General features: G+C 41.1%; 1 protein-coding gene across 7 annotated transcripts in view; it reads left to right on the forward strand.

Moving 5' to 3' along the window:
• Positions 1–17,672, forward strand: part of Ppp1r12b (protein phosphatase 1 regulatory subunit 12B) — a 207,084-nt gene that overhangs the window by 139,760 nt on the left and 49,652 nt on the right. Inside the window, exons 1-2 of one of the 7 annotated variants that reach the window (XM_027417540.2) lie at positions 15,721–16,202; positions 17,071–17,297. The exons of 4 other annotated variants lie outside the window; for them this stretch is intronic. In XM_027417540.2, the coding sequence (XP_027273341.1) occupies positions 17,196–17,297 (102 nt within the window). In that variant the 5' untranslated portion in view covers positions 15,721–16,202; positions 17,071–17,195. 2 more of the 7 variants (XR_004770352.1, XM_027417539.2) reach the window with 2 other exon arrangements.

A 17,672-nucleotide genomic window follows, 5' to 3' on the forward strand; every position in this document is an offset into this window, starting at 1 on the left:
GTGTGAATATAGTAAATTTGGCCTTTTCATGCAAGTTAATTTCTTTAAAGAAGTAAATGGTCAAACTAACAGAAGCCTGAAATTGATCTAGACTTTCTCTTGATGGAACTGTATTTTTAGGAAATAGTCACACAGGTATAGCTACAAATTATTCTTTATACATAGAACATTCCATCACAAGGTATTATATACACACTTCGTCATTCCAAAAAAGTTTGAGTACTTACTATGTAGAAGATTTTTAGCCACTGTTGAATAAATGACTTGGTCTACTTAGCTATTTATGACAGTAGAAAAATTGGAAATAACCTAAATACCCAGCATTCAGTAGCTAAGACAAAAGTGATTTATTCATGCAGTGAAATACCATGACTCATGGTTTGTTTTATCGTTAGCCATTTGGGGATTTTTTCCTTGGCCTAGAACTTAATATAAAATAACCATCAAAACTGAGTTACAAGTTGTGGTACACCTTTAATCCCACTCTCAAAAGGCAAAAGCAAGTGAATTCGAGGCCAGCCTGGTCTACATAGCAAGTTCTAGGCTGGTCAGAGTTCCCTGGTGAGATCATTAACTGTCTCAAAAAAAACAAAAACAAAAAAAAAAAAAAAACACCAAGTTACAAACATAATATGAACTGGATGAAGATTTATGATAAAATATTACTGAATGAACTAGATCCAAAGTCATAGATATAATATGATTGCATCTATGTATCCCAGGCTGGCCTTGTGCTCTTTGTCCTCCAGCCTCAACGTTCTGTGCCTTGGAATTACAGGCATGTGACACCACACCTGGTATGACTGACTTTTATTATATGCTCTGTCTTCTCTGAATGTTCTTTAATCCCTTGTTATTGCTGTAATTTGTCTTCATAAATCTTCCCAGTCCTGAAACCTTTAGATAAGATCCCCATGAAAGTGGAGAATCTTTCCATGAATTCTTTATGACTCGAATAAGAATTGCTTGGGTTTTGCTTTCATGTGTGTGTTCATGTGTGAGGGTGCACAGGTGTGTGCCTGTGCATGCGTGCACACATGTGCAGTGCTCAAAGGACCCCTCGAATGTCATTCCTTAGGTGGTTTCCACCTTTTGTTTGAGACAGAGTCTCTGATTGGCCTGGAACTTCACCAGTGAGCTAGACCAGCAGGCCAGGGAACAGTTGGGATCTGCCTGTCTGACCGTGAAATACTGCCTTTTTCTGTGGGTCCCGGGGATCCAGACTCGGGTCCTCATGCTTTGCAAGGCAAACACGTTCATGACTGATCTGTCTCCTAAGCCCCCAAGTGAGAAAAAATTTTTGGATTCTTGTCTCTCTTCTAACTGACTACTTTTCTGCTGGGGTGAAAATACTGAACAGTGAACTCTCTCCCTTGGCACCATCTTTGTCCACACCTTGCAGCATGACAGATGCAGCTTGCCATCTCACATCCAGTGGTGTGGATGGTGAGATGTCTTTCGATGTCTAGTTTTTGGTTTGGAGTCTTTTGTTTCTGTTTTGGTTTTTTTATGTATCTTTAAAGGGCTGTGAAGATTGCGTGAGATGTGGAATATACTACAGTATCTTTTGAACCACAGCCACACTTGTGTGTGCCACAAGCTGCATGCTTCATGCACGGGTTTTTAATGTCTAACCCATTCTCCTTTCTGGTCAGAGCTCCACTCTTACCCTGCTGTTCTTTGCAGTCTTTTCTGTATTTCTGTTCACACAACCGCATGTGCAGGGTCAGGGTTCCCCCGTCTTGTGGCTTTGCTGCATGCTTCTCAGTTTGTCTCCATCTGGACTCTGATCAAGTCAGTTTGGGGTTTATTTATTATGTTTCTGTTGTCTTCCCAGCTACCAGTGACAGACACTTAAGAGCACTGACTACTCTTGTAGAAGACCAGGGTTCAATTCCTAACAGCCATAGCTGCTCACAGCTATTGGGAACTCCAGTTTCAGGGATCTCTTATCCTCTTCTGTCCTCTCTCTGACCTCTTTCCATACACATAAAAATAAAAGTAAATAAATCTTAAAAACAAAACCCTTAGATTGGGTATAATCTATGTAGAACTTCACCCAGCTTTCCACATTGTCCTTTACAGAATGGTGACCAAACAAAGCCAAGTATGTGGTGGTTCTGTCTTCCACCCGACTTGAAGATTGATTTCAGGAGTGTTTGGGGTTTGCTTTACCTGGAAAATTATTTATTCAGCAGACTAAAGAATGGTTGAGTCAGCCAATTTGTGAAGTCCCAAACTGTTGAGGTTACAGAAAAGTTAGTTGAGAAGGTGCTTTAGCCACTCTTCTAGCCTAGCTCCCTATTTTGCAAATGAAAAGCTGGGGCCCTCCAAGGAGGTGTGGTTCCCCTAAGCTGTGTAATGCCTTGGTGGTGGAAAGAGGATGAGTGCTGAGAGTTCCCTTGCAGCATTCTTTCCAGTGTGCTGATGGCTGAGTTCCAGGCGCAGGACTGACTGCAGGTTGGTGCTTATGACAAACCCTGCTGACTGCACTGGTTCTTAGGCTGGGAAAAGCACCATCTGCTCTGGTCCAGTCTGATAACATTCATGGGAGGCAGTATCAGGACGTGCACAGGACGTTTGCTCTGTAGTCTGCCGCTGCCCCAAGTTTCTTACCTTTTTAAAAATCAGCTTCCTGCTACTTTTGAATTTTTTAAAAAAATAAGTGTGATCTATGTCAATGCAAATTTTACCAAACCTTCAAGGAACAATCCCACTTATAGAAATTATTTTGGAGACTCACAAGAAGAAAACTAAACTGGGCATGGTGGCTCACGCCTTTAACCTCAGCACTTGTGAGGCAGAGGGAGGTAGATCTCTGTGAGTTCGAGGCCAGCCTGGTCTGTAGAGTGAGTTCTAGGACACCCAAGGCTACACACAAAGAAACCTTGCCCCACCCCCACCCCCACCCCCCAAAAAAAATGAAGATGAAAACTAGAGTCCACACCAGGTTGTCTTGATTACTGCTTATTTAGAAACCGTAAAAGGAGGCAAGAAACAAAAACTGAGTACTTTCTGACATTTGACATTTCTAGGTGATATGTTTCATAGGATGGAACCTAGGACTGTGGTCACCTTTCTGTATACTTAATAGCAGACCTCCATTGCCCTCTGATTCCATTTGCAGTGGTGGACTTTGGGTACTTATTATGACCATATATATAGTCAGTGGTGTGGACAAGTTGCTTTTGGTTTATTTGATGGAATACGGCACTAACTAAACAAGCAGAGATTGACTCATGATCTTAACTCCAGTAATACATTGTTACCATCACCCCAGTCAACTACAGGCTGCCTAGAATAGAGCCTGGTTCACTCAGAGATTAGCTTCTGCCTGACCTTTGTACTCAGAGAGAACAGTATGTGGTTGTCTGTGTGCCACGAGCATCACGAAGCTCAATTCTTTCCTATATTGCATGCTAAACAGCAGCTTCCAGGACTCTAATTAATTTGATTCCCACATTGGTTCTGTTTTCCACAAACATTACCGTGCCTCATGAACCTCTCAAGTGATGTTTCTTGGAGAAATGCATGTGTAGCTCTCACACTCTGCAAGTGTTTGCCTCAGCATGATTGTGTTTATATAGAATTACATTGGCTTTGCATTGTGGGAATGACAGAGTTGACAGGACCATTAACTTGTGTGCTCTGGGAATTTTTTCCCCCTTCCCCCATGGCTGGCTAAAGGAGTGCTGTTTCTGTGGGGTTGAAGTGTAACTTTTAAAGTATGTACGTACACAGAGTTTTCTTTACTATGAACAACAATATTCTGGAAACATCAGAAATATTTTTCTTTCAACTCGAGTGTGTTGAGCTTAGGTTTGGTTTTGTTTGGGCGTGCTCCCTGTATCTCAGAAAATGTGGGGGTAGTGTTTCATACTGGCTGGCCATGTAGCCCGGCTGTGTGTCCCAGGCTGGCTTGAGAGTCACAGTGTTCCTGCCTTGACGTCCCAGATGTTAGGATTATGGGTTGTATTGTCTGGCTGGCAGGTAGAAACATTTGCATCATCTCCAGAGGAACAGCCATGTTTTGAAAGCCATAACCAAAGCTTTTATCCTGTGAGAAAAGTCTAGGGAAGGGCACACTGATCTCCAGTGGAAATAGGACAGACAACAAAGGAAATATTCAAGCATTTAATTGACTCAGAAAAATAGTTTGAGAATAAGAAAGGTTGGAGAATTGGAGGTTAAACCTGGCTGTAGCTGTACAGTAGCATCTTTATCTACTTTCGTTTTTTGTTTGGAGGTCTGGGTGATTGTTAACTTTATTTGTCTGTCTTCTCTTTCTTTTTCAATGCTGGAAATTGAACCGAGGGCCTTGAGTGTGCTAGTTACACACTGTACCGCTTAGCTGATCTACAGTATGTGAACATGGAGATGAAAAAGCATGGCATACTGACAACTAACAAAACATATGTGTCAACAGTATCTGCAAAGCAGAGAGAGTGCATGCCCGGTAACTGTAGCAGGAGAGTTTTGTTAAAGCACTTCATTTTCTGTTGTTCCCACCACTTTTGATCAAATTTATAAGGTTTCAAGTCATTTAACAACATGTAAAATTAAATGAAGCTAATGACAATTTTGGAACTTGAATTTAAATAGGATTTGTAATTTATTTTTCAGTCCGAGGTTATGATGCTTCTGTGACTATAACTTTTAAGTTACAAATTTCACCTTCCAGAAGCTCACTGTCATCAAACTCATGAGCCTAAGTTTTAGAATATTTTAATTGGCAGGATATTTTGCCAGATACAGAGATTATAATACAAAGTACTTGTCACTGATACCTTTGTCCTAAAAATATACTTTTTCTCAGATTATTTTTGTATTTTTTGCACTAAGGGGGTAGCAGTCTAACATAGGGTCTTGTATGTGCTGGACAAACACTCTACCATTGAGCAACACACCAAGTTAAAACAATTCCAAATTATAATTCAGTATTGTGGAGATTTGAATAAGAATGACCTCCATAAGCTCACATTTGAATGCTTGGTCACCAGGGAGTAGAATTGTTTGAAAGGATTAAAAGGAAGGATTAGGTGGTGTGGCCTTGTTGGAGGAAGTGTGTCACTGGGAGTGGGCTTTGAGGTTTCAAAAACCCATGCTAGCCCCAATCTCCCCTACCTCCCTCTCCCTGTCTCCATCCTTTGCCTATGGATCAGGATGTAGCTCTCAGCTACTGCTCCAGCACCGCACTATGCCTGCTGCCTATGATGATAATGGACTAAACCTCTGAAACAGTAAGCAAGACCCCAGTTAAATGTTTTCTTTCTTAAGAATTGCTTTGGTCATGGCATGTCTTCATAGCAACAGAACAGTGATTATGACAGGTATCTTTCTCTTTGACTTTTTTTTTACAGTGACTTGTGGTATTATATATGTATGATGAGCTGGGTAGATTTAAACTGTATAAAATCTCATGAATTTTGAGCTGTGCATGCACAAAGCTGCCTCTCTGGAAATCTATGCTTTTTAACAAAAGTCTCTGATAAATCATACACTTAAAAAATATCCTTTTTTTTTTTAACTTATGTGTGTTTGTACACACATGCTTGCCTGAGCACTATAGGTCAACAGACAGCTTGTGGGAACTGGCTCTCTCCTCTCACCATGTACACTCTGGGGATTTAACTCAGGTTATCAGCTTAGCAGTAGGTGCCCTTACTGAGCATCTCCATGTCCAGTCATATACTTTATTTTGGGTTTTCATGACAAGGTTTCTCTGTGTAACAGTCCTGGCAGTCCTGGAACTTGCGCTGTAGATTAGGCTGGCCTCAAACTCACAGAGATCTGCCTGCCTTTGCCTCCCAAGTGTAGGGATTAAAGGCATGTACCACCACCTTCTGCCTGGTTGAGTCATTTACTTTTAAGCTACTTACTCAAGTGTATTTTTGAACTCTTTAACCAACTGTATCATTTAAACCCCATTTAAAAAAAAAGAACAAAAACGTTTGTTGCTTTTAGTTTTATCAAAAAGATTAAATTTATCCTCAGCAATTTCAGCATTTTTTTTCTTATCAGAGTGCAATGAGTATTTTGGCAGGCTAATTCTTTATTAGGATCTATCTACAGTACAGAGGACGTGCAAATTTCCAGACAGGCCTCTTAAATACCAATATGTCACCAGAGTTGAGTCTGGCTCCCTGGTCCTTGTGATTCCCACCAAAAGAATTTAGATCAAGCAGAATTTAGATCTAGAATATGGCAGAATAAAGCAGAACACACCCTGAAGTGTGAGAGTGGATGATGACCAAAGAGACCACTACAAAGCAAAGCACACTTAAGGGATGCAGTAGACAATGCCAGAGGAACCACTTTGTTGATCTATAATTCGGGTAGGTGGTATGCCCTTTCTAAGCTGTTTTTCCAGAGGAACTATGTCCTGTTCTCTTAGTTGAAAGGTCTGTTTGGTTTAACTCTTACAGAAGGGCCAATGGTATGTCTTTGTTCTTTATCAGAACAAAGGTTCATGGCCCCTGGAGCCAGGTTTAAATATCTATTCAAGGTCACCCTCGGCTAATTTGAGACCAGCTTGGGCTATATAAGATCCTGTCTCAAGAGAAAAGGTTATTTCCTAATAATCAATCTCCAGGCAGTTCGTGTCTTCTGCCAGGATCAGAGAGAAGATTTAAGTCTTATTCTTCTGACCATAATTAGTGACTATAGGTTACTGTAAAGTCCTTTTGGCTTACAGGCTATTTGATTATGAGGGTGAAGTCCAGTCCCCAAATCTTCCAGGCTGATCATAACCTAAATAGCTGCCTAACACTACCATTTCCCATCATGTGGCAACAAATGACCTCACATATATCTCTGTAGTAAGCATTCTCTCTCCCTTAAAAACCTCTACCCAGATTCTGAGTTGTCATTTGCAACTTTACTGTTGTTTTATATGTGGACCTTCTAAAGATACCGTGAAAGGAGGAGAAAGCTAAGTGTTCACATGAGGAAAAAAAAAAAAAGCAGGTTTTCTCAAATACTTGCCTTTCTATGCTCTTGCTAAATGTAAATTTCATTACAAAACATGAGACTCAGGACTGAGGATATGGTATTCTCCATAAAATTCTTGCTGGCAGCCTGTTAAAAAAAAAAAAAAAAAAAAAAAAAAAGAGGCAGCCACCCTGTGAAGTGATGTGCCCATGTAATCCCAGAGCTGCTGAGTAGACAGGGGAAGGATCTTTGGAGCTTGTCGGCCAGCCAGTCTACCTGATACACACATGCCCCTCATGAACCAATTCCAGGACACGTTTGCAGAGTGATTTTCCTTAAAGGACTTTTCTTTATGATTTCTTACCACTAAATAAGTTCCTGAAATTTAAACTTTCACAATAGCATTAGGACATGATTTTTTTTTTTTTTTTTTTAACTTCATGACAGCAAAATTGGGCTGAGGAGGTGGTTCAGTGGTTAGATTGCCTGCCATGGGAACGTTAAGACCATTCCCAGAGCCCGTGTAAATGGTGGGTGGGCATGACGGCCTGCCTGCAGTCCCAGCACTTGGAAGATGGGGACAGAGATTCCCCGGAAAGCTGGCTGGCCAGACAGGCCCCATAGTGTGTAGGTCTGGCTTCAGTTGAGAGAAACTGATTCAGTGAACAAGGCAGAAAGCGAGCAAGGAAGAATCAGACAGCAGCCTTGGAACCACATCCACACACACATCCACACCCATTCACACACATCTACACATATGTGAACATGGGTGTGTGCACATACCCAAGGGGAAAGACTTAGGAGCTCCATCTGGGCAAATTTGTAAGCCCTGTCTTGCTTTTTCTCTCTGTTGCTGTCTTGTACCTTAAGATGATATAGTCTCCTCCCCTTACTCTGAAGCCCACCAGAATGCACACAAGATTTTTAGTGATTGTATTTCTTGGTCTGATTTTTTTTTTTAGCTTTTATTACCTTTTCATAAAGAATACAATCAGAAGCCCTTGTTAAATTGAAAGGACTGCCTGGCTTATCTCTGCTCTGCATTCCCGTGCATGTGTAGTGAAGGGCAGCCCTGGAATGATCCATTCCAAAGGAGCACTAAGGGCAAGAGATCCCTTTGTAATTAAACCTCTCCTGGGTTTTTTCTCACCCATGAGCACGTGTAGAGGAGTCATTATTAGCTGTATGTTATCCTCACTAATCTTGCCCATCCCTGCCAAAGAGGAGGACTAAAAGGGAAAATGGAGCTGGAGAGATGGTTCAGTATTAAGAACTCTTGCTGCTCTTGCAGAGGACGAGAGTTCTGTTCCCAGCATCCATGTGGTGACTCACAACTGTCTGTTACTCCAGTTGTAGGGGATGCAACACCTTCTAGCCCCTGTGGGCACCAGGCACATACATGGCATACGTACATACATGTAAGCAAAGCACTCATAACATAAAAATAATTCTTTAATGTGGGGAGATAGAAAGAGGAAACTGACAAACAACCTGTTCCCTTCAAAACTTTTCATTCCCCAAACATTATCCGCAGCCCTTCTAGATACCTAGCAATAAAATGCCAGTATAAATGCACAGGCCAATGAGTGACACTCTCACAGACACCTGGCCTCTTCTGATTTGGCTCTGTGCCATCAGAAATACTTGGAAAAACAACAACTTTAGGCTTGGGAATGCCACTCAATGCTTGAGTACTTGTGTAGCATGTACAAGGCCCTGGGTTCAAGCCCCAGCACTTCAACCAAACCACGGCAACAAAAACCAGATTGTTTATTATGAGATCAGAAATGAGTATATAATATATAGAAGGGCCTGGAGAGGTGACCCAAGTTCAATTCTCAGCCTCATGAAACTCTAGCTGCAGAGAATCTGATGCTCTATTCTGTCCTTTGTGGGAACCAAGTATACACAGTCCACAGACACAGTTTTTTTTTTTAATTATAAAAATATACAGAATACTAGGGGTTGATTTTTAAGTGGTTAGGAGACCCTTTTGTAGTTATGTAAATCTTAAGATTTCTTATAATCTCTTTGGAGATAGGAATCATATTGAAAAGAACTTTATATATCTCTAATGATACTTTGCATGGAGAGTAAGCACTTTAATAGTTTTTAGATGAATTAAAAGTGTCTGTTGATAATGAAAAACCAAAATTTATCCATTGACCCTTATATTCCTAAACAGGCCTGAAAATGGTTGTTCTACATCTGATTCTTAGCTACAAAGAAAGGGCAAACTACTTAAACTACAATTCTTGACTGTTAATATTTGACTCCTCACAGCTTTCCTAAATGTGAGTTACAATGTATTATAGCAACTCAATTTATTACAAACTAAGCCACTATAAAAAGTTGATTTGCAGGAAGCAGCCAAGAAATTCTTTAAAGATGAAGTAATGTCTACCAAACTGTCGGGGTCCCCTTAGGGCCCTGAAGACCTTTGCTGTCTGGAAGCTGTGCTCACCTTTCCTAGGGGACTTTCCCATAGTCTTGCTATAGTGGCGTAAATACAAAATGGTAAAGAATTCTTTTGTTACTGTACCAAAAATAGAATAGTAGGTGTACTTCTAGACCAGTGGTTCTCCGCCTTCCTAGTGTTGTAGAAGTTCCTCACGCTGTGGTGACCCCAACCATAAAATTATTTTCGTTGCTACTTCATAACTGTAATTTTAAACTGTTATGAATCATAATAGAAATATCTGACATGGATATCTAATAAGGGGCTCCCAAAGGGGTTGTAACCCACAAGTTGAGAACCACTGTTCTAGATGATTAAGTTTCAGGTTGGAAGATACTTCAGGAGAGTCAAGGACTAGACTTGGTTTCTAACTACTGCCAACTAACACTCACTGCTATAAGCTCTGTAGTGCAAGCTCAATCCTGACATCTCCAGAGGTGGCAGGACTGTCACAGGAGCACTGCAGCTCTCCTTTTCTGTTGGTGAGAATCAGTCTCCCTCTCTCTCTCTCTTGTGTGTGTGTCTGTCTGTCTGTATATGTGCATGTGCTTGCTCACACATATGTACACATGTATTCACACTCCATGGAATGAATGAATTCTCACCTTCCACTTTGTTTTTAGGCAGGATTCCCTCTTATCCTTATACCTTGCTTCTGTATAACATGATCCAGAGTAGCTGGCCTATGAGCTTCCTGCCAGTTCTCCTGTCTCTCCCAGATTCCATCCTACAGTGGTAGTGCTGGGATTACAGGTGGCACCACCACATCTGGATTTTTAGGGTTGAGCTCAGGTCATCAGGCTTGTACAGCAAAAGCTTTTAACTGCTGAGCCATCTCCCCGTCCCCCTGTTCTTTCTTTCTTTCTTTTTTTTTTTAATTCTATGTACTTTTTAAACTCTTCATTCCCTAATTAAAGCTTGAAAATTGAAGACAGAGGCAACTTCGCTGTCCCCCTCTTCTTATGATAATGGCACTTGTAGTTGTCAGCTGGTGAGGCATCTTCTGTCATAATTTAGCAAAGTGAGTCTGCATTCCCAACATTCTGTCTTTGATGTGATAGTAAGTACAAGTTCCTCTGGGTAAAACCTTTAATGGCAAGGCTGGCCCAGGTGGCACACACCTTTAATCCCAGTACTCCAGAAGCAGGCAAATCTCTGAGTTTGAGGCCAGCCAAAGCCACTAAGTCAGACTCTGTCTCAAAAAAATTATGGCGACATCCAGGGAATCTTCGTGTCATGTACCATGTATTAGGCTACATTTGAATCTCCATGTTTGTGTGGCCAACAGTCTAACATTGGCCACCATAATATCCTCATTCTCCTGCCTCATAATAGTGTCTGCCAGACCCCACATTTGGATGTATAAGTAATGACTTTCAGTACTGCTTTTGTCTTGACTGATCAGATGTAATACTGGGTCAGTTTTACTTCAGCGCACATACCCCTTGCCGGTTTGATAGCTTGGAGAGCGGATGGCTATCCTTGTATTGTGCCAGACTAAGAACTGCCCTTGCTCTTTTCATCAGCAAAAGGTCTGTGCTGAGTTTTTAGTTATATCAGTGTCTTCACACCATCAACTTCAAACTTTTTCCTACAACTGAATATGAGATACATTCTATATTATTATTCCATACATAATTATTCCATACATATTATTCCATACATATAAATGGATTCTGTGCAACTAAAACAACAGTTTCAAGACAGTGTAATCCTTCTATTTAGCACATTCAGAATTTACTGGTCTTCACTTTTTATCGATCTGGATATGAGCCCCTAACTTTATTTATGACCTATTAGTGAGTCTCAAATTAGAGTCATTGTACCCTCCCAAATGGTTGTCTGTTGCATTGAGAAACCCCGTTCTGTGATATCCTAGAGTCCTCTGAAATGAGAAGCTATTTCTCAAGAGTTCTCTGGAGCTAAGGCATCCCTTTGTCCTCTTTTCCCACCCCAGTAAGATGAAAGAACTAGACTTTTTTTTTTCTTTTTGTTTTGCAACAATTTCAAACCACATAAATATTTAAATAGGACAAAGAACTCTTTATTCCCTTCATTCAGTGACCAAATTCAAGTCTCACCAGTTGTCTCAACAATGTCCCTTCTAGAAAAGGACCCAAGCCTGAGTCATGAGCCCACCAAGTTTTTACTCTCTAGTCAGCACTTTCTTGACTGACGGAAGATAAGAGGCCAGCCATATATAACCAGTGTTTCACCATAGTTAGAACCAGTCTATCTTTGCCACCATGATGTCATCAGAATGATACTATATGTTCTTTTCTTTTCAAGCTATTTGTCCTATTCCCTGTTACCTTTGACAAAAGATTAAGATGACATATGCTGAGGTTCTCTGTGGCAGAGTTCCTTTTGCTCTTTAGTGATTTATAAATATGTTATAAAAGAATACTTTAGGATCTTGTAAAAGTCACTCACTCATCCACTTTAACTACTGGTTTGGGATTCATTTCTTTTCTTCTCTTTATTTATTATGTATGCAGTGTTTTGTCTGTATGTATCCCTGAGGTTAAAGATTCTGACCATGTCAGAGAGTTGAGCAGAGGTTTAGCTTTCATCCCGAGGTGTACAACTGTAAAGCCCACATGCTCTCTCTCCACAAGTACAACATGATGGGTGTCTTTGCTTTTGCTTTGATAAAATCCCTGGTTAGGAGAAAGGAGGTTTATCTTAGCTTACCATTCCAGATTACATTTCATCATAGCAGAGGAATTAAGGTGATAGGAATTTGCAACATCTAGTCACATCATATCCAACAGTCAAGACAGAGAGAAATAGATACATGCATGCCTGCTCCTCCTCAGCTCACTTTCTCTTTTATATGACAGTCCAGGACCCAGAGCTAGGGAATGATGCCACTCAGTCTTCCCACATCAGTTACAATCAAGACAGTCTCTCATAGGCATGCCCACAGGCCAAGCCGCTCGGGTAGACAGGTCCTCATTGAGACTGTCTTTATAGATGATTCAAGACTGTGTCACATTAATGATTAAAACCAATCATCCCAATGGGAGTATATTCACTGCTGGAGACCATCACCAGCAGAGCAGTTTGCCAAGCGTCACTTTTAAACTTTTTTCTTGATTTGAGTAATAAGATAAAAGAAAACATATCTGATTGATTAATTTTTTTTCAGTTTTGGGAGCATTTAATCAATGGGGGCTTTGATCAGGATTTACTCTATAAGGGTTTTCATTTATTGTTCATGCTTGGTTTATGTCAACTTAAACACAAGCCGTTTATTTTCTCGTTCTTGTAGTTAGAGACTTTTGAACTAACTGCCAGGGACTCTTAATTCGTTTATAGTCACCAACCCCTTCCCTTTATCTTACCTAGAAGAAGTAGAACAGACAAGCCCATCGTTTTGTCCTGCCTCTCTGAAATAAGTTCTATTTTAAACAAATGTCTTCTGTAAGCTTAGCTCATGAACTCTGTGGGATTTTCCTAACCAGGCCCTTTGGTTACTGACTCAGTGTGAGACAGAATAGTTTCAGTTAGCAACTGAAGAATTCTTGCCTGGGGAGGCAAAGAGGAGAGCATTTCTTAATCAGATACCCCCATGCTGATTGTCTTAAGGGAAAGTGTGATTATGCAATCATCAATGTCCTTGGCCAGGACGTCAAAACTTAAGATAGGCCAGTATAGAGACAAAGTTAGATTGTTTGACTCTCTGAAATCCCTATTAGAAAAGATATTACAAAGGTGTAGGACTGAAAACTAGATTCTCTGTATAACTGCAGCCAAATACATTTCCTTTCCATTCTTTTCGTTGGGACAGGAAAGATACTTTCATTTTCATGGTGGAATTACTGTTTTTTGAATCTGAAAGGAACAATGCATTTTTTGGCAAAATTGAAGAAAATAAGTATGCAAAAGAGCAAGTGATCAAAGAGAGAATTTAGATTCAGCTTTCTGGAGATGTTATCTGTGGTTCAGACTCTAATGTCTATCTGTCAGTGTCTCAGATACTCTACATCACCTTTAAGGCCTAGGCTTTCTTGAAGGCCTTGATTGGTAAGTAGGACCTTTCACATCAGCTCCTATTCACCTGAACCAGCAAGGGCTCAGCCCCCAGTAGTACTCCTGCTCACTTCTGCTGGTTGTGTACCTTTGGCCAAGTCGTTTAACCTTTTAGATAGTAATATAACAATGAACCTTTCAGCATGGCTGAGAAGTGAAGATAACAGCGGATATATGGGAGCACTTTGATATAAAAGAATTTGTCAATGTTAGAACTTCCTTAAATAGACTTATGAAATAAATGAGAAGAGACAAAATGGCCCTTTAAGAATGAAGGGTGTACTACTCAGCAGAAAAAAACAATGGAATCTTGAAATTTGCAGGAAAATGGATGGAACTAGAAGAAACCATTCTGAGCAAGGTAACCCAATCACAAAAAGACAAACATGGTATGTACTCACTCATTTGCAGATTTTAGACATAGAGTAAAGGATTACCAGCCTACAATCCACACTGCCAGAGAAGCTAGGAAACAAGGAGGACCCTAAGAGAGACATACATGGCCCCCTGGAGAAGGGGAAAGAGTCAAGATCCCCTGAGCAAATTGGGAGCATGGGAAGAGGGGGGAGGGAGCTAGGAGAATGAGAAGGGGAGAAGAGCAGGGATGCAGAGGACATGAGGGAGCAGAAAGGTTGAGCCTGGGGAAGAATAGAAGATAACAAGAATGGAGATACCTAATAGAGGGAGACAGACATTTTAGGTTTACAGAAAAATCAGGCACTAGGGAAGTGTCTGGAGATCTACAAAGATGACACCAGCTAACAATCTAAGCAACAGAGGAGAGGCTACCTTAAATGCCCTCCCCTGATAGTGAGATTGATGACTGACTTATATGCCACCCGATAGCCTTCACCCAGCAGCTGGTGGAAGTAGAAGCAGACACCCACAACTAAGCACTGAACTGAACTAGAATCCAGATACAGAGAAGGACACGTGAAGAGCAAAGGGGTCCAGACCAGGCTGGTGAAACCCACAGAAACAGCTGACCTGAACATCGGGGAACTCTTGCTCCCCAGATTGATAGCTGGGATACTAGCATGGGACTGATCCAGACCCCAGGAACATGGGTTTCAGTGAGGAAATCTCAGAAATCTATGGGACCTCCTATAGTAGTTCAGTACTTATCCCTAGCATAGGTGTGGACTTTAGGAGCCCATTCCACATAGAGGAATACTCCCTGAGCCAAGACACATGGGATGGGCCTAGGCCCTATCCCAAAGGATATGATAGACTCTGATGATACCCTATGGAAGGCCTCACCATCCAGGGGGAGCAGAAAGGATTTATGATAGATAGGGTTTTAGTTGGGGGGGGGTGGTAGGGGAGGACAGGAGGGAGAAGGGAACTGGGATTGTCATGTAAAACAATCTTGTTTCTAATTCAAATAAAAAAATCTGCAAAAAAGAATGAAGGGTGTTGCCGGGCATTGGTGGTTCACTCCTTTAATCCCAGCACGAGGGATGCAGAGGCAGGTGGATCTCTGTGAGTTCAAGGCCAGCCTCGTCTCCAGAGCGAGTACCAGGATAGGCTCCAAAGCTACACAGAGAAATGCTGTCTCGAAAAACAAACAAACAAAAAAAGAATGAAGGGTGTTTATAGTCCCTCTCCAGTTGCTAGTAAGTGTGAAGTTATTATGTAAACTTTAGAGAAACAGGTCCAGAAAACGTGGCTGAGCTGTTTTTACTGTCCCTTTAAAGAATAGTATAACCATATTAATGTTCATTCAACATATTAGCAGGGTTAACTATGTAAGATATATCCATAATATAAAATTCATAGATCGAGGATCAGTAAAATGGCTCAGTGGGTAAAGGCTCTGGTTCCAAGTTTAACGACCTGAATTCAATCCCTAGAACCTACATAGTGGGGAAAAAAAAAAAAAAAAAGAACAAGCTTTCCCGAGTAGTCTTTTTACACACACACACACACACACACACACACAGCCTGTGACACACAAGTACTCACATCAGACAAAATAAATATCACAAAAAAATTCACAAATAGGAATTCTCACACAATAACTGGTCTTTTAGATGGAGCCTATAATTCTAGTCTGTTGTAGGATTAACGAGTCTTAAGGAATTGTTTTCAGATTGAAAGTGAATCCTGTCTTCTTTATAAATCCTTTTTAAACTGCATTCGTTAAATTAACCCCCCGAGTAGATGACCACTTTTGCTTACCTAATTTTATAAAATTAGTGTTTGGAATAAAGAAGATATCAAAGCAATCGAGGCAGAAGAGTCATTAGTTGGAAGGATTCAAAGGGGAAAAAGTATATATTTCATAAGGAAAGGGGAGGGTAGGATAGAGTTTCCAAGAGCCTGGAGGGAAGTGAGCTGTTACTTTGGGGATAAACCCATTGGCTTAGAAAGCATTTGGCTTAGAAATGTTGGACAGTGTAGTGATGACAACAGAATGCAAGAGATTAAATTTGAGATGTTTCTTCAAGGCTAAATCCAAACTCCTTCAACGCCCAGCAAAGAAATTCCTTTCTTGTTAACTCTTAATTTTCTCTGTGCTGCTGAGTCCTGTCATCTTGAAGTTTTGAAACTGTCACCGACTAATTGTTGTTTCCGTCCACCTTTGTGCCACTTTCAAATCTTATTCCTTTCTGATTACGGTGTCTTGAGAAACTGGCACATTTTCTAATAGAGACTTAGCCAATAAGATGTCTGGTCTACAGAGCTCACTGCACAGTGGGCTGGAGTTTCAAACTGCTGGCCTTTCTCACGACGCAAGGATGACAGGGCATTAAAACTTCACATAAAAGGCTTGAAGGTACTTTCATATTTCTGTCTGGACTTGTTACTTGAGAGATATGAGTTGAAAATCACCATTCTCATATGCAAAAGAATGTTTAGAGAAATCAGTCTTGGCAACTGCTGTCTGCTCTGGGGTAGTAACTCCTGGAGGGCGTGGGGTTGCCCCTAGGCATCCCCACAGCCGCCATTCCTAGAAACTGGTGCTTTTCTTTTCCTTCTGCAAGTGGCAACCAAGTTCTGGGTTGAAAGTGAATCCTTGCCCTTGGCTACTCTCCAGCATTCCTCGCTGAGCGAATGGGGATTTGGAATGTCAGAAAATAGAAGAGGGAGGGGAGAGATGTGCGTATGACTCTGAGTGTTTAGAGCAAAGGCAGCTTGTCTGGAAGGACTTCGGAAAGCTTGACTTCCTCAGACTGCTTCCTTCGCAGAAACTTAGTTCCTTCTTTGTTTTTAGTTCTTTAACCTGACTTTCGCACAGCAGTTCAAACCCTTACAGCACTGTGGAATCAGGCTAAGGGAGGAGAGGGTGGCTTCTGGACATCTTGTGCTTCTCCCTGCTGGATAAAGTGGCAGTCCTTGTCCCCCGACTCATCTGCAGCAGGACCCAGAACCATCACTCCCTCTGGGATTTAACCTGGAGTCGTCGGAAGCCCAGATTCAGGTTTTATTCAAAAGCCAATCTGAGTAAGAAGCGACCTTTGGAAAGAATCAAGGATCCGGTCCAGGCATGAATGGTGGCATTTGGCACATGTCTTCCACGGTGCACACTTGTGATTGAAGCTGAATTGAAATATTGCTGGGACAGGACTCTCAGACTCTGTAACTGTGGACTGGTTCAGAGCTCAAGACTATAATTTACAAGGCGGTTTTTATCCTTTATTTAGTTCTAGCCAAAGTCATCTTGTATCAACTCAAAAGGAGAGATTCTGTAAGAGTAATCTACAGGGGCCATTCCCAGCTTTGTGTGAAGAATCCAGAGGTTGGGTGTCTGTCTGCATCCTCGTGAACCATGTCCTCTTTATATACACGAAGTAAGGAATTCACACGGAATAGGAAATCTCAGTCTGATTCTCCCCCAGCATCTCCATCCCCGACTGCCAAGACACTCCGAGTAAGCCTTTTTATTTATGTCTGATTATAGTTATGTCAAAGGTGGGAAACAGGTTTCCATGTAACTTGAGAAAGGTTGAGACTGAGAAAGGGGGCATTTCAGAATATGTAGAAGTCAATTCAGAAAGAAATTTGCAAGTAGAGCCCCAGATAGTTCTCCTTAAAGGGGCTGTGAAACAATATTTGATACTGTCTTAAGTAAAAGCAGACTTAAATAATTCAGGCTACAGCTTTGGTCTTTTAACTTTTAATCTGTTGTAAACTATGTAGCAGTAAGATTCTGGAGAGCTTTTTGGTATGTTTTGTTGTTGTTTAGCTTTTGTTTTACTTTGTGCTTGGCTGGTTTTTTGTTTGGTTTTGATTTGGGGTTTTTTGT

This window comes from Cricetulus griseus, chromosome 5 (genome assembly GCF_003668045.3).
Source record: "Cricetulus griseus strain 17A/GY chromosome 5, alternate assembly CriGri-PICRH-1.0, whole genome shotgun sequence".
NCBI lineage: Eukaryota > Metazoa > Chordata > Mammalia > Rodentia > Cricetidae > Cricetulus > Cricetulus griseus.